Source organism: Microcaecilia unicolor, chromosome 11 (genome assembly GCF_901765095.1).
Source record: "Microcaecilia unicolor chromosome 11, aMicUni1.1, whole genome shotgun sequence".
Lineage (NCBI taxonomy): Eukaryota > Metazoa > Chordata > Amphibia > Gymnophiona > Siphonopidae > Microcaecilia > Microcaecilia unicolor.
In genome coordinates, this window is record NC_044041.1 from 104,662,983 (window position 1) to 104,687,091 (window position 24,109).

At 43.7% G+C, this 24,109-nt stretch overlaps 1 protein-coding gene across 1 annotated transcript in view; it reads left to right on the forward strand.

The window, feature by feature from the left end:
• The window catches only part of LOC115480863 (angiopoietin-related protein 4-like), a 33,523-nt gene extending 32,737 nt beyond the window's left edge, over positions 1–786 (forward strand). Inside the window, exon 7 of the mRNA XM_030219821.1 lies at positions 249–786. Within this exon, the coding sequence (XP_030075681.1) occupies positions 249–430 (182 nt within the window). The 3' untranslated portion in view covers positions 431–786. The remainder of the gene's footprint in view (positions 1–248) is intronic.
• Positions 787–24,109: the final 23,323 nt, after the last annotated feature.

Genomic DNA, 24,109 nt, shown 5'->3' on the forward strand with positions numbered 1-24,109 from the left:
GTAGTTTTCCCTCTTTGTACCCACCAAAGATGGCCAAAATTTTCTCTCCTCACTACTCTAGTGTTCTCGCTCTTTGAAATTAGAGCAGTGTCTGTTCCCTTTTTGCTCTGTGAAATAGTGTGGCTGCCTCTCCTCCCTCCTTAATGATGACAACTGTTTCTCTCTTTGTTTTTCCTGCTCCTGATAAGGGCAGTACAGTCTCTTCTCTCTCAAGCTTCCACTAATAGCCGAGCTCTCTTTCTCTGCAGGTGGCTGGTGGTTCAGTTCCTGCGGTCACACCAATTTGAATGGAAGGTATTTTCACTCCATCCCACGACAGCGGCATGAGAGGAAGCAGGGAATCTTCTGGAAGACCTGGAAAGGAAGATACTACCCTCTGAAGGCTACCGTCATCAAGATGCGGACCATGGAGCCTGGGTCTGATTCCTAATCCTGGTGCCCAGCCCGCTGGGCTGCTCCTGGCAGAGACTTCTGTTGGCACGATGGAGGACTCCAGTGGGCTCCAGGACTGTACTGTTTACACAGCAAGAAGGAATGCAAGAATTAATGTTCTAAATAGAACAAGAAAACCACAAAGGAAGCTCCTGAAGGTGGAAATCAGAGAGACTTGTACAGCCTTTGAGCAGTGTCTCCATTCCATGACACCACTGTCCTACATGAAGGGTATCACATATAGCAGGCTGTGAAATCACAGCAGAGAGCTGTTCCCACAGACATGTAGCAGAACCTTTTGTTACTATATATAGTACATTCTTGGGTACTGGAACAGTGCCCAGTTTTACTCCGGGTCAGCCCACACGGGCTTCAGTCCTGGGTGTTCTAAATCCCATCTTGATGTATCCCAGGTACAACATTGAACCAAAGAACTAAGGCTGCACCCAGTTAAGTTATACAGGGATGCCATTGGGCCTTGTATTTTTTTTTTTTCCTTCTTTCAACTCCAAACCGTGAAGGGTACGAAGTTAAGTCTGGATTTTTAATTTCTTAGTAAACTAGGACTGAAGGAGTCTTGGGTATTGTTAATTAGTGATGCATACCTAATGGGGTGAAAATACTCTCGTGTCATTGTTCCTACGTAAAATGTAACCGTTTTCCTCAGCCTGTGGTAGGGATCACTGGGAGAAATACCCCAGACAATGCTGCCAAGTTATCCACCAGTTCATGGGGCAAGATATCAGTGAGTCCTGGTTTTGAACTTAACTTTTAAAAGAGGCAATTCCAGACACAAATCGACGACTGCAACAAAGATCAGAACTAGTAGGTGGTTTAAAACATTTATTTATTAAAATTATAAAAATCATCCAAGGTGGTCCAGGAGACTAGTAGTACAAAACAAGCCCAACATTTTGGCATGACCGCCTGCGTCAGGAGCACATAGATAGCTCTGGAAAATTAGTCCAATACCATCTTAAAGGAGAGTCTTATATACACATACAAGCAGGTCTGCCAAGTTACCCAATTCCAGGAGAGGGAGACTTTTAGTCCAGTTGCTTTTGGATTTGTAGTCCTTGATTCTAGTCATTGAAATCAGTTCTGCAGGGCCCATAATGCTTCAGGATAAGTTTGTCAGACATGCAGGACTGGCCTAAAATCTCCTTCCTGAAACAAGATTACTTGGAAGCTCTGATACAAGTACAGTATCAACCAATGGAACCATGTGAAACATTTTGTACAAAAATGCTAAACAAGCAAGTGAAACTGATCCCAAGGCTTACCACAGCTTGCTGCACACATCCCAAAACAGTATGATATCCAATAGTCCCTAATTGTACCCCTTCAAATTATAAGTACATAAGTATTGCCGACAGACCAAAGGTCCATCAAGCCCAGCATCCTGTTTCCAACAGTGGCCAATCCAGGTCACAAATACCTGGCAAGATCCCCAAAAAGTACAAAACATTTTATACTGTTTATCCCAGAAATAGTGGATTTTCACCAAGTTCAATTTAATAATGGTCTATGGACTTTTCCTTTAGGAAGCCGTCCAAACCTTTTTTAAACGCCGCTAATCTAACTGCCTTTACCACATTCTCTGGCAACAAATTCCAGAGTTTAATTACACGTTGAGTGAAGAAAAAGTTTCTCCGATTAATTTTAAATTTACTATTTTGTAAAGAGTAAACAGACGCTTCACGTCTACCCGCTCCACTCATATCTCCCCTCAGCCGTCTTTTCTCCAAGCTGAAGAGCCCTAGCCACTTTAGCCTTTCCTCATAGGGAAGTCGAAGTCGTCCCATCCCCTTTATCATTTTTGTCGCCCTTCTCTGCACCTTTTCTAATTCCACTATATCTTTTTTGAGATGCGGTCGCACCATGAAGCGGTACAAAGGCATTATAATGTCCTCATTTTTGTTTTCCATTCCTTTCCTAATAATACCTAACATTCTATTTGCTTTCTTAGCCGCCGCTGCACACTGAGCAGAAGGTTTCAACATATCAACGACGACACCTAGATCCCTTTCTTGGTCGTGACTGCTAACATGGAACCTTGCATTATGTAGCTATAATTCAGGTTCCTCTCTCCCATATGCATCACTTTGCACTTGCTCACATTAAGCGTCATCTGCCATTTAGACACCCAGTCTCAGAAGGTCCTCTTGTAATTTTTCACAATCCTCTTGCGATTTAACAGATTCCATACAGAATCAGGATGGGGTTGTCAGACATCCAGGACTATACTAAAATCTCATTCCTGGAACTGGATAACATGGCAGTTTTGCAGACAGGTGTGAATGAAGCTCCCTGGCTTTGCTAAGCACACCAGATAGGGCTGGGCAGTTTCTATGGATTCTGCCAGCTGGAACTCACCCACCCCCTGGCTCTGTCAGAAAGAACAACTGAGCCAGTCTTGGTATCTTCTCCCCCCCCCCCCCCCACCAACCTGTTTTATATTAGTCAAGTAGTTTCTGTGTGAGTAAAATGTCAAAACTGGAAACCAGGGCTGGCTGACTTGTCCCTAAATGACTAGAAGCCTTGCAAACAGCCAGGACCAAAGCAGTGGCCTGGAATCTGTTTCACAGTGCTTCTGGGACAGCAGGGCTATTCACTGGGGAGAGCTCTGGGTTTGTGATCTCAGGGTTTTGTTTTGTTTTTCCTTTACAGCAATTTTTTCAGCCTATCCCTTTTTCTTTTTTTTGTGTGTGTGTGATTTAGGTGCTCATTTTGATAAATGCACTGAAGTTGGGAGGGGGATCAAGCCACTTCCCTGGGCTTTCTCTGTATCATCATTACTAGACTTGACCACTCTTCTGGCTTTTATAGGGGGAGAGTAAGAGAGCAGAGCAGAAGGGATAGTGGTACAGTCCACTAAGAGAGCAAGGCAGTGAAACCCCCCATGAATCCAGCAGTCTAATTGGCTGGATGGCCCAGGTTCTTACAGCAGACTTGATTGGCTGTTTGCTTTGTGGCTTTAAAGTACGCTTTAAGGTTGTTTTAAATGCCTCAGTTTTTAAACTGGTGTGGTTTACTGACACCGTTGACATTTCTTTGTTGAAAGACTTTTAAAACCGCATCCCAGTTTACTGGCTGGATCCCTTCTTCCCCAAGACCAACTCATAAAGTGGGTCCTTGGGAGACTCGGCAATGACAACGCTGCCAAGCCAACCCCATCCTGCTTCAGCCCTAAGGTTGCCAACTGGATTCAGATTTGCCTGACAGGGATGATCCAGTCCTGGGTTTACCCCACTGCATGCAGGCACTTGTAGTCTTGCTTTTCTTAGGAATGCAATGGGGAAATCAGAACTAAATGTCCCTGTATTCAGTGGTGTAAACTCAGGATTGAATCAACCCTATCAGACAAATCTGGATCCACTTGACAACCCTATTCAGCCTTAGTTTCCACTTTCCAACTAATCTTGCCAGGACTTTAGGGTCCTGCTGGGCTGTGGGAGTTGAAACCCAAGACCAAATTAGAAGCTTCTGGTAACATGGGAGTCAGGTTGGCAAAGCTGTTAATATTAATTACTGTGACCACTGCAAATATTTTCCTAAAGGTCGAGTATTAAAATTATCCACACTGCCTTGACAGTCTGGTTTCCCATGGATTTCATTAATGTGTGCTCTATGTAAGAAGCAAAGCAAACAAAAATAATGTTTTTCAATGACCAAAAGTAGGGTTACATATGGCTCCAGAAAAAGGAGGACAGATTGAGCCAGTCTACAGTTTGTTTCCATTGCTTTCAATGGAAGCAAAACCCGGACTGGATCAATGTGTCCTCCTTTTTCTGGAGCCATATGGTAACGCTAACCAAAAGCTGCTTTAAATTGGTTCAGTTCCTGTAAAATGGTGAGAGAAGCATTCAGCACATACGCTGCTCACGCGTATAAAAAATGTAAAAAGTAGAACACGGAAATCTAATGCTCACGCTTGCCTCTTTTTTTCTGAAAGGTATAGAATGGAAAGCCACATGGCTGTGCTAAATTGCCATTAAACTTTGGGCTTCTTTTATCACATGGCAATGCCGACAAAGCCCATTCAAAGTGAATAGGCTTTGTCGGCATTACCACACTGGGAGAGGCCCTTTTGAGAAGCCAAGGCAATCCCAAGTGGATTTATAACCTTGTGCCAACTGTGCACTCTGGGCTTTGAAGTACTGCCTGGCAGATACAGGGTGAATCCCAGCACCTTCTAGATAAAACACAGGACTGGCAAACATCCTTGCTGGGCTGGAGCCTTTCGGCAGGTCAGAACCTAGAGCTAGTCCTAGTTTGTCCATTTAGGAGTTGAAAACCAGGGCCGGATTCTTATGAGAACTTAATAGGAGGAGTGGGATTTAAAGCACCAAAGGTACCAGCTGGCTCCATCTGTGCTTTGTTTTCTAATAATTCACTTTTGATTTTACCTCTTGGCATGCATAGCTACGCTTTTCTTGGGGAAATGAGAACCATATCTCCATGCTCACTGGTGGGATAAAACCATGACCAGCTACCCCGGGTGGGTACAGTTGGAGTGAGCTAGGGTATCCTGCCAATACTTGAGTCACATTGACTTAACCTGCAATAACTCATTAACTACTTAATTCTGCACATACTAATCTTCTGGTGCGATTTGTTTTGGTATTTAAGTATATTATTGTAATTTATGGATGTTGTCTGTGGCAGCGTCAGCTGGTTGTGGTTTTTTATGGATTTTGTTTTTATACCACTAAAGGCTGAGTGTTCTTGTAAAAGATGTCTTTCAATAAAAGCTGAATTATCTTTTACATATATATATATATATATATATATATATATATATATAGTGTCAACTTCTTTATTACTAGGTGTCCAATAAGAGCACAAAAGAATTTCCAAGCAACATGAGTATGATTGAACTGTTTGTTTATTTATTTATTGGACTTTATTATCTTCCCTTTATGAAGAAATTGCACCCAATCTGTGTACAGCAGGTATAGCTTGACATTAACATTTACAATTTTATTAATAGCATTACAGTAGTAAAATGATCAAATACAAGCATAAATACAATCTGTGAGGTAAACTTAGAAAAGGCAAATTGAAGCCTAGTATACGACTAATATAATACGGTATCAGAAATATAAACATTTTTAAAACACTGTAAGGGGTCACGTGATGCTCTGAAGAGAGGAAGACATGGTCCCGCGATCTCCTGGGCCCTGGCTCCTTAATTTGCTTTTAAACTGGGATTATCAGCCTACAACTTCCCCCAAAACAGCATAGGACAGAGTCCAGCACTTCATGGACAAATATCTGAGTTCGCCAACACGTAATAAGTGGGCAGATTTTCAATCCAATAATGTGCAGCACGTGGGCAATGCAGGCCTTTTTTGGTCTACTGCAAAAGTAGTAATGCGGGGGGAAGTGATAGCATACATCAGCAGGAGGAATCGGCAAATTGCGCAGAGGGTGGTACAGATGGAGAGGAGGGTAAAACAGGCCAGGCGGAGGTACGTTGCCCACCCCACTCAGGACTTGTTCGAGTCCTTGATCGCAGTACGGACAGAACTGGGGATTCATGCCTTTACCTCCAGTGGTCATTTGGGGCACCTTTTTATGACAGTCATTATTAAAGCAGGTCTAGCCCAAAGCATCTAGGTTTTAGCCCTGGATGTTTTTGTTTTGTTCCATTAGGGCAGAAAAATGTCCAAGTATTAGGAATGCCCAAATCCCGCCCCAACATGCCCCCTTAAAATATGTTTCAAAACTAGTAATTTGGACATTGTGTGAAAAATAAAATGGCCAAATCTAGTTTTGTGCTGCTTTTTGGATGTTTTTCTGTTTTGAAAATGAGCCCCATAGACAGGTCAAGATGGTTAGTACAAAATCATTGGGATAAATGGATGGCTAAACTGATGATAAATTATATGTACACTTGAATTAAGCTATAATGTATGACAGTAAAGGAACATGTAGACATAACAAGCATCTCAGAGGCTCAATGGAAGGAAGGTAATCAATGGGATGCTGTGATACTGGGATTACATGAAATTGCTGATCTGCTGTTAGTAATATGTAACCTGTCATTAAAAACTAACCTGTTCAAAAAGGCATACCCTACCGACCCAACTTAAATGCCTGTTCCCTGCAACACAACGAAACCAAAGCTCACAGTGGACATATAATAACTCTTCCTCTCTACGATTCCCTAATGTGTCTGTTACACATGAACCTTATTCTACCATAACATCACTTTGTATTTGTTCATACCAGAATTGGCGAATGCCTCTACAGTACTATGTAAGCCACTTTGAGCCTGCAAATAGGTAGGAAAACGTGGGATACAAATGTAATAAATAAATAAAATTGTCTGTAGTACTGGAAGATTGGAGAGTGGCCAATGTAACACCGATTTTTAAAAAGGGTTCCAGGGGTGATCCGGGAAATTACAGACCGATAAGCCTGACGTCAATGCCAGGCAAAATAGTGGAAACTATTATAAAGAATAAAATTATGGAACACATAGACAAACATGGTTCAATGGGGCAGAGTCAGCATGTTTTCAGCTGAGGGAAGTCTTGCCTCACCAATTTGCTTCATTTCTTTGAAGGCGTGAATATACATGTTGATAACGGTAAACTGGTTGATGTAGTGTATCTAGATGTTCAGAAAGCTTTTAACAAATTCCTCATGAGAGACATCTGAGAAAATTAAAGAGTCATGAGATAGAAGGCAATGTTCTGTTGTGGATTAGGAATTGGTTATTGGACAGAAAACAGAGGTTAAATAGCTATTTTTCTCAATGGAGGAGGGTGAATAGTGACGCAGGGATCTGTACTGGGACCGGTGCTGTGTAACATATTTATAAATGATGTGGAGATCACAATGACAAGTGAGGTGATTAAATTTGCAGATGACACCAGACATCACTGCAGAAACCCAGGCCAAAGTATCGGCCTGCTTATCCAACATTGCGGCCTGGATGTCCAACCGCAACTTGAAACTGAACATGGCCAAGACCGAGCTTATTGTCTTCCCTCCCAAACCCACTTCTCTCCCTCCACTCTCTATCTCAGTTGATAACACCCTCATCGTCCCTGTCTCATCTGCCCGCAACCTCGGAGTCATCTTCGACTCCTCCCTCTCCTCTGCGCATATCCAGCAGATAGCCAAGATCTGTCGCTTCTTCCTCTATAACATCAGAAAAATTCGCCCTTTCCTCTCTGAGCACACCAGCCGAACTCTCATCCACTCTCTCATTACCTCTCGCCTTTACTGCAACCTACTCCTCACTGGCCTCCCACTTTGCCATCTATCCCCCCTTCAGTCCATTCAGAACTCTGCTGCATGTCTTATCTTCCGCCTGGACCGATACACTCATATCACCCCTCTCCTCAAGACACTTCACTGGCTTCCGATCAGGTACCGCATACAGTTTAAGCTTCTCCTATTAACCTACAAATACACTCGATCTGCAGCCCCAACTTACCTCTCTACCCTCATCTCCCCTTACATTCCTATCCGTAACCTCCGCTCTCAAGACTAATCCCTCCTTTCAGTACCCTTCTCCACCACCGCCAACTCCAGGCTCCGCCCTTTATGCCTCGCCTCACCCCATGCCTGGAATAAACTCCCTGAGCCCATACGCCAGGCCCCCTCCCTGCCCATCTTCAAAGCCTTGCTCAAAGCCCACCTCTTCAATGTCACCTTCGGCACCTAATCACCATACCTGTATTCAGGAAATCTAGACTGCCCCAACTTGACATTTCACCCATTAGATTGTAAGCTCCTTTGAGCAGGGACTGTCCTTTTTTGTTAAACTGTACAGCGCTGCGTAACCCTAGTAGCGCTCTAGAAATGTTAGTAGTAGTAGTATTCAAACTTGTTAAAACACATGCATACTGTGAAAAATTGCAGGAAGACCAGTGGTGTGCTGGAGCCGGCTCGCTCCGGCTCGCAAGAGCCGCTTGTTAAATTTTGACAGCTCTTGCGAGCCGGTTGTTGTTTGGGGCGAGCCGGATCCATTGCAAGAGGTAAACATGGCAGGAGGGCGCCATGCTTACCTCCCCTCCCGCTCCCAAACATGCCCAGCGATTGCCCTTCGCCCCCACCATCCCCTCCCGCTCTCATCCATCTTTTTTAAATACCTCCTCGCCGTTGAAGCGCCGCATTAAAGCCCTGCTGCTGCTGCCCAAGCTTTTCCTCCATTTGCTGTAGTTCGCGTGAACTTCGTGCCCTTAGTCCCGCCTTCTGACGTCATACGTCAGAAGGCGGGACTAAGGGCACGAAGGTCAAGCGAACTGCAGCAAACAGGGAGGGAAAGCTAGAGACGGGCAGCAGGACTTTAACGCGGCGCTTCAACGGCAAGGAGGTATTTAAAAAAGATGGATGGGAGCGGGAGGGGATGGTGGGGGCGAAGGGCAATCTCTGGGCATGTTTGGGAGCGGGAGGGCAGGGGAGGGAGGAGAATCGCTGGACATAAGATCGGAGCGGGAGGGGAGGGCAGGGGAGGGAGGAAAATCGCTGGACATGAGATGGGAGGGGAGGGCAGGGGAGGGAGGAGAATCGCTGGACATGAGATCGGAGCGGGAGGGGAGGGCAGGGGAGGGAGGAAAATCATTGGACATAGATGGGAGCGGGAGGGGAGGGCAGGGGAGGGAGGAAAATCGCTGGACATGAGATGGGAGTGGGAGGGGAGGGCAGGGGAGGGAGGAAAATCATTGGACATGGATGGGAGCGAGAGGGGAGGGCAGGGGAGGGAGGAAAATCATTGGACATAGATGGGAGGGCAGGGGAGGGAGGAAAATCGCTGGACATGAGATGGGAGGGGGAGGGAGGAGAATCGCTGGACATGGATGGGAGCAGGAGGGAAGGGCAGGGGAGGGAGGAGAATCGCTGGGCATGGATGGGTAGAGGGGGGCAGGGGAGAGAAAACAATTGCTGGGCATGGATGGATAGAGGGGGGCAGAGGAGAGAAGACAATTGCTGGGCATGGATGGGTAGGGGGGCAGGGGAGAGAAGAGAATTGCTGGGTATGGATGGATAGAGGAGGACAGGGGAGAGAGGAGAGTTTCAGGACATGGATGGAGGGGAGGGAAGGGAGAGAGAAGAAATGCTGAACATGGAGGGAAGATAGAGGAAGGAGATTAGATGAGGGAAAAGGAAGTGAGGAGAGAAACTGCACATGGATGGAGAAAATAGGCAGAAGCTGGATCCACTGTACAATCAAGTCTGCAGAGGACCAGAAATGAAGAAGAAAGGAGGAAAGAAAAGAAATAAATGGAAAGGAAGCCCTGGAAACAGAGTCAAGGGAACAGATAGAGAGCAGCAGAATCAGATACTGGGCCAGCATGATCAGAGAAACAAAGTCACCAGACAACAAAGGTAGAAAAAAATAATTTTATTTTCATTATAGTGTTTGGAATAAGTCCACTTTGAGAATCAGGTGCTGAACATTAAAAGTTTATATTTATTTACTTATTTATGGCATTTTATCCCATATTAAACATGAATTAGATTGGAACCTGGGATCATTAAAAATTTTTTTTCCTGGAGAGAGTAATGCATTGCCCCCCCCCCCCCCCCCGGCTATAGCTAGCTCTGCAATTTTTTTTTTTGGGGGGGGGGCGCAGAGGTGGATTGGGGGGGGTGCAGTGGTGGACGGGGGGCGCCGAGGTGGACCGGGGAGAGAGCCTGTTGTTAAAATTTTACCAGCACACCACTGAGGAAGACCATAGGAAATTGACTGGGCATCCAAATGGCAGATGAAATTTAGGGCCAGATGCACTAAACGAGCCAACAATGTGGTTTTTAAACTAGTTCTAGCCGGTTTAGCGCACAAGTGGTAAACTGGGACATGCACAAAAGGACTCTCTGAACCATTTTCCAGTCACGGTAGCAGCTAACGAAAATGGAATGCAAAGCTATTATAATGAGCTAATTACTATTATAATGTGCATTCAATGCAATGCACTACCGTTTCCAACCCCATGCACAAAAGCAGTCCGTACCTTTACCGTGGAAAGTTTAACAGGAGGTCTGGACCTGACGGTTCTTCATTATCGCAAGTAGGAGAAGGGGAGAAACAAGGCAGGGAAGCTGGAGCACACACACAAAAAAAATGTACACCGGCTTACACGCAGCTTCTTTGAGTGTATGAAAGCCGTGCCGTGATTCTTTTCTCAAACAACATTTTACTGGCAAGAAATGGGAGGAGGGGCAGTAAATGTAAAGCATAAAAGTAATGGTGACTTACCAAAAATGCAAGGAAGACAAGGGTCAAACAACCTCTGCTGGGAAAAAGCATCCCCCTATAATTAGAAGCACAACAGAGAGGGGCTAAACCAATTGGACAGTGTCAGCCTGGGATGTCCCGCCCACTCACTACTGGAGGGGGACACCAGGAAGTTCGGATCCAATCAGCTCACAGCTCTAGTGATGTCATCAGGGAAGCCCTGCAGGGAGGAGGAGGAGTTGGGACAGCAGCCAGCCAATGAGAGTCCATGTTCAGGGAGATGGGCGTTCCAGGATGTCAGCCGGCCAATAGAAGGAAGCAGCAGGAACAGCTGGGGGTGGAACCAAGCTCTGATGCTGATTCCCCAGAGTGAGAGCATCAGCAAGCAATACCCAACAGTGGGAAGGCAGGGAGCCCCAACACAGGTCTGTCCATCCCCCCCAAAAAACATGCTTATGTGATTGCCAAAAAAAAGGGCTACATCTACTGCTTTCATACACACAGCTTGTCTGCGTGTATGAGAGCCGCCTGTAGCATGCGCAGAGCAGTCACGCATAGCGATTGACTGTTCTGCGCATGCTCAGCTTGCCGACTGGCTTTCCTGATATCGCATGCAAATGAGCTGGGTTGCAAAAGCAATGAGCAGCTCATTTGCATGTGATTCTCTTTGTGAATCCCTCTGTGTTTTTACATTGGTCAATTTTTACCAATTTGGAAACGCAGACGGATTCTTAACGGGGCCTTTGTGCATCTGGCTCTTAATGTGGAGAAATGCAAAGTGATGCACGTTGGAAAGAATAATCCGAATCATGGTATCATTGAAGACAATACTCTGAAATCTTCTGCCCAGTGTACGGCTGCAGCCAAAAAAGCAAACAGGATGCTAGAAATTATTAGGAAAGTGATGGTAAATAAGACCAAGAATATTATAATGCCTCTGTATCGTTCCATGGTGCAATCTTACCTTGACTATTGCTTTCAAAATATGACCGCCAAACCCAGTTTAAAAATCGGCGGATAGCCTGTTATTATTAAGACTCTCATAGACTTATTACTGTAAAGTCATGATATCTTAGAGTATAACCTTGGCACACCAGTCACACCTGGAGTCTATTATTTTTATGAAGTCTCTTTTATTGAATAAATCACAGATAATTTACTCACAGACAGATGTTCAGAAGTGCTGCTCCAGGGCACTGAGACTTCGTAATCTGAGAGCTGTTGAAGGTGGAGATCTGAGGAGAGGTAGCTTTATTGCAGGGGAGAAAGATAGTTGAAGAGGTAGAAGTGGTTCAAAGCTGGGTGACTGGAATGTGCGATATCTCATTAGGGAGGAGATATTTTCAAGGTAAAAAACCAAGTTCATTGCAGGGAGTTTCAGCAGGACAGAGCTGTCTGGAATAAGATGGTGCATACTCCATGTCTCTAGCAAGATGGTGGAATGCCTCATGGCTGAAGGGACAAAGGGGTGTTGAGCCTCACACAGGCTCAGGGAGGAGCAGATAGAGACCAATGAGGACAGAGCCTGCCATCGGGTAGCAAGGGGTGGTCCTAGAGGACGGCTCTCGATTGGAGGGAAAGGTCATACCTGGCTGACCTCTCAGGACAGAGATAGTAAGACTGAACAGGAAATGATAGCAGGTAGACACAGGAGCCAGGCTTAGCTGAGAGAGAAAAGAGGTTTGGACAGCCTCACAACCAGTGGTAACCGTCTTATTCATACAGACAAGTGTGGTTGCATTGCCTGTGAACTACATTACACACAATGCCTTGCTCACATATCTTTGCAGAGGAAACTACAACAGTGAAGGTCCTTAGAAATTAGAATAACAGTAAAAGCATTACACACATTTTAGAATCACCTTATAAACTAGTGAAAGGCTGTCAGAGGACAGAACAGTTATATCACTTGATATAACTGGTTATCTGCCAGCTGCTAACCACTGAATATTGGCAGATAGCTGGTTAAACGCTATTTAACCGGTCAGCATCCGTCCTGAACGGCTAAACAGCGATAAATATCGGGCGGAGAAACTTTATGCTCTTTAGTAAACATGCCTCTGTGTGTCTTTATAAAATAGGTGCTGAGAGCTATCCCTTATAGTACGCAAATTCTCTCAGACTGTAACGTACCAAGGGCGGGGCGGTAAGGGCAGTCTGCCCCAGGTGCAGGCAGCAAGGGGGTGCACTGAGCAGGCACAGATGTTGGCTCTGTCAGTCCCCTGACCCCTCTGATGTCAGCTTCCTGTTCCAGGGCAGGGGCCAGCAGAGCCGACAGTCACGTGCCTGCTTGATGCACTCCCTTGATTGGAGAAGGAGGCTGCTCTGCTGGGATGGGGGTGCTCTGCCCCAGGTTGCAACTAAGGTAGGTACATCACTGCTATTAGATAAACTTATACCTGCTCTGTGATGATAACTTTATAGCAGGAGCCCCTAGGCCTAATAGGGCAGGAAAGCTCCTGTTTACTTGGTTTTTTTTTTTGCCTATTTTATAAAGATGTATATGTACCTATGTGTCTTTATAAAATACTAGCACAAATCCTGCTGAAACCACATTATTTATTTATTTTATTTGATACATTTGTATCCCACATTTTCCCACCTATTTGTAGGCTCAATGTGGCTTACATAGACCGTAAACGGCGTTAGCCGATTCCGGTATGAACAATTACAAGGTGGTATTGTGGTAGAATGAGGAACATGTATGGTAAATACAATTGGGGGTGTTTTGTTTTGGGGTTCAGAGACCCCTAGGTTCTGTCTGGTACTGGAGCTCAGCTGTCCAGTGGCAGAGAGAACCCCCAAGATGGCTGGATTGACCTCAAATCTAACGCCATCTCTAAATAGAATATTTCACTAGTACGGGGGTAATCAAGAGGTTGTGAATTTCTAAAAGGAATTGCCACTGAGAGAGACATCAGGTCTAAGGGACCCGCACTGGCAAGGAAAAGATACCAGCCTTATGACAAACTGGATTTAGGCTACAGGTTATACAATGCAGTGAAAGAAAGCCTGATAGAGCAGAAGCATTTATACTTACAGCCTTTGATCATTAAGTGAAGCCCACAGAACATCATTTGGGATGAGGAGTTTATTTGCCAAGATACAAGTCAAATCAGTGATTGACAACAGGCATGTACAATCAATTAGTTATAGGAATATAATAATCCAGCTGCAAACAGGTGCTATCTGATCTTAGTCTTTTATAATTTCTTTTACCAATCAAAATGTTTTACATGGGAATGCAATTAGGTAATTTGTCAATTCTGCTGGTCACATTGGTTTCCCCTGGAGAGAGAGAGAGTGGCAACCCTTCTCTCTAGCTTAAACCAGGAAATACACTAACTTTTATAGGTTCATACAGGATATCAGTAATATGACAGTAAGCACATCTGGTTGGATCTAATTTATGTTATGGTTGTCACTGATTGGCTTATGCTAATGAGTAGCTTCATCTCGTGAACATGTTCTCATCTTTAGCTTGCGTAACCACAAACTTAAGCACGACCTTACACCTAGTTTGAGGAGCCATCTGTATCCTGTTTATGAGGTTTCTGCACCCTAACTTCTTCCTCATTCTGCTGCATGGTCCTTCTTTATTTTGCTGCATGGTGTGTCCCAATAGCTCAAGAGTTTGCTGGAACTTCAGAGTTCAAATTTCGGCTAATGGCCTGTACTTTTCTTGTCATTTTTAGAGCCTGAACCTAAGTCTCAGGCCTGGGCTTCCAAATAATTATACATATCCCCACTTGAAGGCCTGGGTAAACAAGGCCTTCACAAAATGTGGTTAAGGTCAATGCTTGTTGCTAGCGAACTAGTCCTGCACCTAGGTGTTCGCTATCGCCTCAAAATATTGAGCTAACTCTTTGTTGTCATGAGCTCAACAAACATATGATTAGTACTCTGATTGTAGGCTGTCTTAGGTTGCAGGTATCCAGAATCCCTAAGCAGGCTGGAATTCTTGGGCCTAACTTTACCTGTCATGGCCATCCAATCATGAGCACTAAGAAGCGTATAGCAACTATGAGAGGCACTATTAAGGGGGATCTTTATGTTTAGAATTGCCAATGGTATAATTACAAATAAGCTGAGGCAACCATTATGGTTTGCATCATACATCAAAATGGTAGCAACAATTGCTATGGTTAGATTCCATATACAGGAAGATTTATACTAAGAAGGGCCATACTTAGGTCGTGACGAAGATATAGTGACTGGGGAGCATGGGGTTTCCCTTTATGCAAGCTCACCCTAAGGTTATATATATCCCTTACCATTACCCCACTTGGAGCGTGGTCAAACCTACAGAAAGGCATGCAACTAATTAAGCCTATATCAAAGTTAAATAATGGCATAACTGGCTGATACTAACAGGGTTTACACCTACATTGTGATATCTTGGCCAGTATTAGGGTTTGATGTTACCCTTGTACGAGCAGTATCAATTTGAATTGCATAAGCAGAAATAGCAGAAATGAGTCTTCATGAAATACTCAAAATCAATAGTTATGAACGTGCATTCATAATAGAAAATGTGTCATTAGCTAAAAAGGAAATAATAAGAAAAATTAAAACTTTTCCAATAGACAGGATTATTGCTAAACTGAAAATAAAACAAATTATGAGTCCATAATGTCAATAAATAGCAACTGTGAATCTCAAATTAATAATCTCTTGATCTTGTTTGGTTGTATTGTGCTGGAGGTTCTAAAATGTCAAAATTCTGGACTTTACTGAAGGTCAAACAGAATAGAATGGAATAGGAAAAATATCAGCCAAAGCAGAAGGATTAGGAGGGGTAAAAAGCAGTTTTTAGGGGTAAGATTTTCAGTAGGCAAGATAGTAACCGTTGTGTCGCTATCAGTATAGGAAGTATTAGCAAGAAACAAAGTATGATTGTCAGCGGAGGTAATATGGAATTATCAGTGGAAAATATATGCAACATAAGGTTTTCAGTTGGTAAAGTAGGGCTGTGAAATTATCAGGAAGTGCAACATCAAAGGTGAAATTATTAGCCGAAAAGATGTCACTGTCAGTGTAATTGTCAACCAAACGGGTGTCAAACTTAGCAGAAGCAGAGCTAAACAGTATAATCAAGAAAAATGCAATACTTAAAACACGCAAGTCCAATAATGATGGAGTATTCTTGTACCAGGAAATTCTTCTATGCAGTAGAACTTTCTGTGTCCTCAGAAGAATCGTTGAACCCCTGAGTCAAGGTTTCAGAGTGCTGCTCGGCTGGGGTTAAGAGAAGATTACACAGTTCAGCTTGACCAGGATCAGGTTCTTTAGATGTTTGCAAGGGCAGAAAGGTGAGCAACAGTAGGTGGTGGTATTAAGCAGATAATCTTTTGACAAGGGATGTTGTAACTTCAAGGTAAATGTTCTGGAGGGTGTGGTATACTCTCTATGGAATAAGTCTCTTATGTTCAAGGAATTGGGTTTACAAAATATCCCCACTTCTGGCTTGCGTAATCTGAATGAAGCAAGACAGAAATGTTATTTCTAATTATGAATAGTAGAGAGAGCACATGATATAAAAGAATAGGTTACAGTAAAAATTAGAAAATGGATATGCAGAGAAATTAAGTTTATAATTATGATGTTGGAAGTACATGTGATCGACATGTCTTCAGAAGACACTGTCGCCCCTTGGAAAAGGAAGGCGCCGTACATTTGCAGTAGAGTGTACACATGGTAATGCATGTGTAATGGCATTCAGGTTCTGGAAAACATGATCCACAAAAATAGTCAAAATTATGGAACATTCACAAGCAATTAAAGAGGGCCTAAATTAAGGATATCATTTGGATGCAGAACTATCATTGGGTAAGTCGATGTGGCGGGGCTTTGTCTGTTGCTGTCTCTAGCCAGAAGTTATTCGGAGTAAAACTAGCAGAATGGAACCGAGGTTATAGGTCAGGATGACAACTTCACCTGCTTTGACTACTATTCCCCAAGAGTTGAGCCCTAAGGTTCAAGCGGCCTGCAGGACTTATAAGTAGAATTAAACTGGTGAATAAGTAACGCCATAAAAATAATAGAAAATTTAAAACAGTTAGAATCAGGATATGAGTTCACTCTGGTAGCCAAATCTCAGGACTGGATTGTTGAATTCTGAGGGACATCTTTTCTCTGGATAATGTCCATTCGGATACAGCGTGGTGGCAGAAACCTTCCAATTTCAGTATGCTTGGGATCATCCAAATAATCTGCTGGTTTGGTGAATACACTTCTGTATCCATCTGAGAAGGGGGAACATTAGAGAGGGAGAGGAAGAGTTGGGATATGTCCATTACGGTCTTTGGTTTCGTTATGTCACAGGTATCCAGGTTTTTTATGTTGGGTTGGTGGGGTATGCTTTTCTGAACAGATCTGTTTTTAGTGCTTTCCGGAAATTTAGGTGGTCGAGCGTAGTTTTTACTACTTTTGGTAGTGTGTTCCATAGTTGTGCGCTTAAGTAGGAAAAGCTGGATGCATAAGTGGATTTGTATTTGAGTCCTTTGCTGCTTGGGTAATGGAGGTTTAGGTATGATCGTGCTGATTTTATAGTATTTCTGGTTGGCAGGTCAGTGAGGTCTGTCATGTATCCCGGTGCCTCGCTGTAAATGATTTTATGAACTGTTGTGCAGATTTTGAAAGCGAGATGTTCTTTAATTGGAAGCCAGTGCACTTTTTCTCGGAGTGGTTTGGTGTTGTCAAAACGCGTTTTTCCAAATATAAGTCTAGCTGCTGTGTTTTGGGCAGTCTGAAGTTTCTTTATGATTTGTTCTTTGCATCCTGCATAAATTCCATTGCAGTAGTCTGCATGGCTTAGTACCATTGACTGTATCAGGTTGCGAAATATTTCCCTCGGGAAGAATGGTTTCACGCGTTTGAGTTTCCACATTGAGAAAAACATTTTCTTTATGGTGGATTTCGCTTGGGTCTCTAGTGAGAGGTTTTGGTCGATTGTTACTCCGAGAATTTTCAGGCTGTCTGAGATAGGGAAGGTGTATCCTGGGGTGTTAAGGTTTGTGAGAATGTAAGAATAGTTATACTGGGTCAGACCAAAGTTCTAGCCCAGTATACAGTTTCCAACAGTGGCCAATCCAGGTCACAAGAACCTGGCAGAAACCCAAATGGTAGTAACATTTCATGTTACCAATCATAGGGGAAGCAGTGGCTTCCCCCATGTCCATCTCAATAACAGACTATGGACTTTTCTTCCAGGAACTTGTCCAAGCCTTTTTAAGTCCATATACGCTAACTGCCGTTTCTACGTCCTCCAGCAAAGAGTTCCAGAACTTAACTATTTGTTGAGTATAGAAATATTTCCTCCTATTTGTTTTAAAAGTATTTCCATGTAACTTCCTTGACTATCCCCCTAGTCTTTGTATTTTTGGAATGAGTAAAAAATCGATTCACTTCTACTTGTTGCACACCACCCAGGATTTTGTAGACCTCAATTATATCTCTCCTCATCCGTCTCATTTGCTGGCTGAAAGGCCCTAACCTCTTTAGCTTTTCCTCATATGAGAGGAGTTCCAACCCCTTTATAATTTTGGTTGCTCTTCTTTGAACCTATTTTAATTCTGTTATATCTTTTTTTGAGATACAATGACCAGAACTGAACACAATACTCAAGGTGAGGTCACATTATGGAGCAATAAGAGGCATTATAGTATTTTAAGTCTTATTTACCATCCCTTTCCTAATAATTCCTAGCATCCTGTTTGCTTTTTTGGCCACTGCCGTACACTGAGCAGAAGATATATTATGCCTGTTCAAGAGAAGGTGTAAATATACACATGTACTTGTATACAGTACACATGTACTCATCTATAGTATAAAATATATATGTGAATAGCAACTCTGCCCAAAAAACGTCCCCTGAACATGCCTATTTTACAAGTATGCACCAGCTTGCAGAATACATATTTTTAGGACTGATATTATTTAGTGGAAGTGGGGGTGGGGTGGATTTTTATTAAAACATCACTAGTGCTTCCTCTTTTTTTGGGAAACCCATGGACTATCCCTAGTCTAGTAGCTCCTACCTTCATAAGAATCATTTGCATATGTAAATGAGCAGTCTATGTGAAAATGGTTTCTAAAATTAACTTTGACATGTGTGCATGTCTAGTTTATGAAATACATGTGTACATGTCAACTCAACCCTACAGCCATGCTATGTCCATGGGAATATGTAGGCACGATGTGCGCATAAGTACATACAATCTTGGTATTCATAAAAACATGCTCTTCACATTTACCCATACTGTGCAGGTAATGTACTGGCTGGCCAGGAGATGGCACCATTGACCAGTAGATTAGATTAGATTTATTATTTTCTTCTAGTCCGCCCTTCTCCAGAGCGGATTACTACTACTACTACTACTACTACTATTTATCCTTTCTATAGCGCTACAAGGCATACGCAGCACTGTACACCATACACAAAAAGACAGTCCCTGTTCAAAGAGCTTATTATAATAAAACATTCAGCAAAACAGGTTTCTGAGGTACCTTCTGTAGGCTGTCATAATCATGCCCTCCCTCTATGGCTCTGATGCAGTAAAATGTGTTATACTTTAGTGCAGTTTTTGCTCAAGATTTTCCCATGGTAGTTTTAATACCCCATGCAGAAAGACTCTAGCACAGGAAAATCTACAGTAAAACGTATGCAAACAGAAAAAAATTAAATTGCTCCTGATGTAAAAAAAAAAAAAAACATGCTGGAATTTTAGTGCATTTTTTCTTTTACCTTAACTCAGGGGCCCTTTTACTAAGCCGCATAAGCGTCTACGCGTGCCAAAATGGAATTACCGTATGGCTTTTGGGGTAATTTCATTTTTGGGGTGTGTCCGATCTGAAAAATAATTTTTATTTTAGGACGTGTGTATCGGACGCACGCCAAGTGGCCCGCGCATAGGTCATTACCGCCCAGTTACCACGTGAGACTTTACTGCTAGGTCAATGGCTGGCGGTAAGGTCTCAGACCCAAAATGGACGCACACCAATTTTGATTTTGCCGCACATCCATTTTCGTCAAAAATTTTAAAAAGGCCTTTTTTACAGGTGCGCTGAAAAATGGATTGGTGCGCACCCAAAACCCACGCCTACACTACCACAAGCCATTTTTCAGCGCACCTTTGTAAAAGGACCCCTCAATCTTTACACCAGCTCAGGGCTCCACAAAGATGCAAGCAGGAACAAAAAAGTCATTTATGTGCAGTGTGACTTTTCACCCCAAATAACCCAGGATTCCTAGTGCCCCAGTTAGGCTCCTGAATGCCTCTCCCTGACACTCAAAATGTAATCCCTGGTGATCTAGGAACACAAACCCCCTCCCTCGACACCTCAAAATTAATCCTTGCTGATCTAGTGGAGCCCCCTCCCCCATTTCCAAATGCTGGATAGCAAGACCTTAGCTGTGCATTCTGACACCCCATTAGTGATGAGTCTACCAAATAAGCTGACCCCCTTTCCCTTCCCCCTACTTTGTTTGTTAGACTGACCTCTAGAAGTGCATTGGACCACACATGATGGAGGTGCCAGAGGCAGGAGCAAGTGAGCATCATGCCTGCCTTTCAATGTTCTGAAGTCAGCGGGTGATTATTTTGTGTGTGTGTGTGTGTGTGTCAGAAGGAGGGGATGAGGACCACTAGACCACTGGGAATTATATTTGGGGTGTCGGGAGGGGGGAGGGAAGAGGGGTCATGGAGTCCAGCAAGTTGTGTCTCTGCCTCCCCTCAAATGAGTGTAATGGTATCAGTTTATTATATTTTGCTGGATTATATATGCACCAATATATTTGTGCAGCTTTTATATATTTGACACTGCAGCAGAGAAAATAGTTTCATTTCAAGCCCCTCTCTCCCCATTCCTTTTTCTGGGAACTTCTGATAGCAGGGATAGTTAATTACAAACACTTAACAAAGACAAAAGAGAGATATATAACTTTCTCTGCCCTCCCACCTAAAAGGACTGAACAAAAAGCATGACTAAGGTGGGTACCTGGACGCTCATCAGGACATCTCTGAAAACCAAAGACCCAAGAGACCGAAAGTCTGGAGAGCCCATTGAAGACAAAGACTTCAGAGGGGAAACCATAAACAGGACATTTGCTTGTCAAAGGTATACCTGCCCCTCCCATCATCTATCAGACAAATGGACGCCAGGACATCTGCAGAAAGAAGGACTTATAATGTGGTCATGTGAACAGACTACATTAACCATAATGCCTTGCAAAATATCCAGGACATGCACACACCATGCTTCTCTGCTAACATTATAAAAGGCCTGGAAACAGCCCAGCTCGCTCTCTTGGGACCTGCCTCCTCTTGGGACCTGCTGCTCTCTTTGGGGTCCGCTGATGCCTTGCTCCTGAAACATGTGCTCATCGATCAGCTGGACCACAGCATGCTTGTAACAAGGACTTGTAAGTAACATAACTTTTGATCTAGACCTGCTACTTTACCTTACTTAAGCACAGATTATCTGTAAAGATCTCTTAAAACCTACCTCTCGTGTGCAATTGTATATTAAATCAACCTTTTTGAAGCTAAAAATATGGTCTCTTTGTGTTCTGAGTATATGGTATCTTTTATATATACTTAAGTTATTTAATTTATTGCAATTATCACCTTTGGTAATTGGTGGAGAAATTAATATCCTAAAACTTATAAATCCAGCACCTGCTCTTAAATTATAAACAGTAGCGAGTGCTCTTGAGCTCTTTTCCCCAAAATAAATCATTTCTTGTAACACCAGAGGCAGGAGCAAGTGAGCATCATGCCTGCCTTTCAATATTCTGAAGTCAGCGGGTGATTATTTTGTGTGTGTGTGTGTGTGTCAGAAGGAGGGGATGAGGACCACTAGACCACTGGGAATTATATTTGGGGTGTCGGGAGGGGGGAGTGAAGAGGGGTCATGGAGTCCAGCAAGTTGTGTCCCCGCCTCCCCTCAAATGTCTGTCTCCCTTTCTGTCAATGAATGATCCAATTTCTGCTCAAACACAGACAGGAAAGGAAACATTTTACTCTTGATGCAGCAAAGGGTTGCATCAAAAGTTAAAAGAGTGGAGGAGTGGCCTAGTGATTAGAGCAACTAACCTTGATCTACTACTGAAAAAGGTGTGAGCAAAATCTAAATAAATAAATATTACCATGGTGGTGTACACTGGGTTTTTGTTTTTTAACAGTGCTCACTTTTTAATGCAGGAGTAATTTGGATGCTATTTGCTTAAGCACTGGGAAACAAAATGATTGTATTATGCTTGCCTTAGGAAACTGTGCACCAAGCTTTAGTAACTGCATTAGCCCTTGTGTGAGCCGCAGTTGTGATATTCAGCTCATGTCTGTTCAGTTTCCTAATTAAAAATCTGCCCAACCCTTTTTATACAGTTAAGGAGTGCACAGTGGAAATGAAAAATTAAACTCAGAATCTGTTTTTCTGCACTCATCTTATAATAGTTGATATCAGTAGACTCTGTCATAATATTTTAAAGCAATGCTTCCCAGCCCAGTCCTCGTTTGGGCACGCTCAGCCAGTCAGGTTTTCAGGATATCCACAATAAATATGCATGAGATAATTTGCATGCATCATCACATGCAATTCTGTCTCATGTATATTCATTGTGTTTACTCTGAAAACCATCTGATTGGCTGGGTGTAGTCTGAGGGCTGGGTTGAGAATGGTCAGGTTTTCAGGATATCCCTAATGCAGAGTCCTTGGGACATACCAACAGGATACCCACAATTAATATGCATGAGATACAATGGAGGCAGTGCATGCATATTTATTTCGTACATATTCACTGTGGATATCCCGAAAACCTGATTGTCTGGGTGTGTCCTGAGGACTGAGTTGAGAACTGTCCTATGTTTCAATCACTTTTATTCAAAACTTAAGAAGAAAAGTTAACATCATCATATATGAACGTCTGATATTTTCCCCCCATGTGGCTAAACTAACACATAGTACTTCTACCCCAACAAATAGGACTTAACCTTCCTTCCCATTCCCTTCCCCTCCCACCCCCCCCCCCCACCCCCATTTTGTTTTCCTTGCTATGGCATCAAATGAGCATAATAACGCAGGGTACAGGGCAATATCTAGAAGTTTAACAGTCTACTCCTGGCAGTTGGAGTCAGAGTATTCCAAAAGGAAGTGAGTTGGAAACGCACTCCAGTCTTCGTTTTAAAGTCTGTAATTCCCACCCTCTCTACCCGCAGTAACGTTATCATACGCACACGCCACTGCGATATTGTAGGGTAGTTGTATGTAAGCCATTCTGAGAGTATTGCTTGTTTAGCCACTACAATAGCTTTGCGTACAAAATGAGAACTGTCCTAATGAATATGCATGAGAGGTGTGTATGCATTCTACCTCCATCATATGGGAATCTCCTGCGTATTCATCAGTTATGTCCTGAAAATCTGACCGTTGGCAGCCCTAAAGGGCTGAGATCTCTAGCACTAGAAGAGTGGTTCCAAACCCAGTCCTTTGGGCATCAGGGCCGCTGAGAGACTGTGCTGGGGCCCCGAGGCCGCCGCGCTGCTGTCCCCAGTCTCCACCCGCCCCCGTTGACAGCCCCCCCCTCCATCTGCCACCGGGCCGGGCCCCCTGCATTCAAATCACAGCACCTCACCTCCATGTGAAAGCGCAGCAGCGGCAGATCGCCTCCCTTCGGGCCTTCCCTCCCTGTGTCCCGCCCTCACGGAAGTTACATCAGACGAGGGTGGGACACAGGGAGGGAAGGCCCGAAGGGAGGCGATCTGCCGCTGCTGTGCTTTCACACGGAGGTGAGGTGCTGTGATTTGAATGCAGGGGGCCCGGCCCAGTGGCGGACGGTTGACGGAGCCAAGGATGGGCGGGTGAGATCGGGGACTGTGGCGCTGGGCCCCCCTTGGAGGCCCGTGGAATTTTGTCCCCACCCCCATCTCTTGGCGTCCCTGTTTGGCATATGACCAGTTGGGTTTTCAAGATACCACAATGAATATGAATGAGATATATCTGCACATAATCAGAGCTAGCAAGTTACCCATTCCAGGAGGAAAACATTTTAGCTGGTCCTGGATTTCTGACAACCTCATCCTGCTGCATTATTGGACCTGTAGCACTGATTTCAGTGGGCAGGATTAGGCACTACAAATCCCACACTGCTTTGGGGTGTACGTTTAAAACCAGGACTGGCCAAAAAGTCTCCCTCTTGAAATGGGTAACTTGGCAGCTCTGCGCAATGGAGGCAGTGCACAGTAATAGCAAGTCTTTAGAAATAACTAAATAAAATATCTCTCATGCATTATTGACTGAGGGAGAGGATTTCCTGAAAACCTGGGTTTAGACACAATGATCTGTACCATAAGAGCAAAAAATATGAAAGGGAACAGGTGAAATAACAAACTGAGGGGTCCTTTTACCAAGCTTTGGGAAAAAGGCCCTGCTCTAGTGGCAGGGGCTGTTTTTCCCATGCGCCAGGGCCCTTTTTACTGC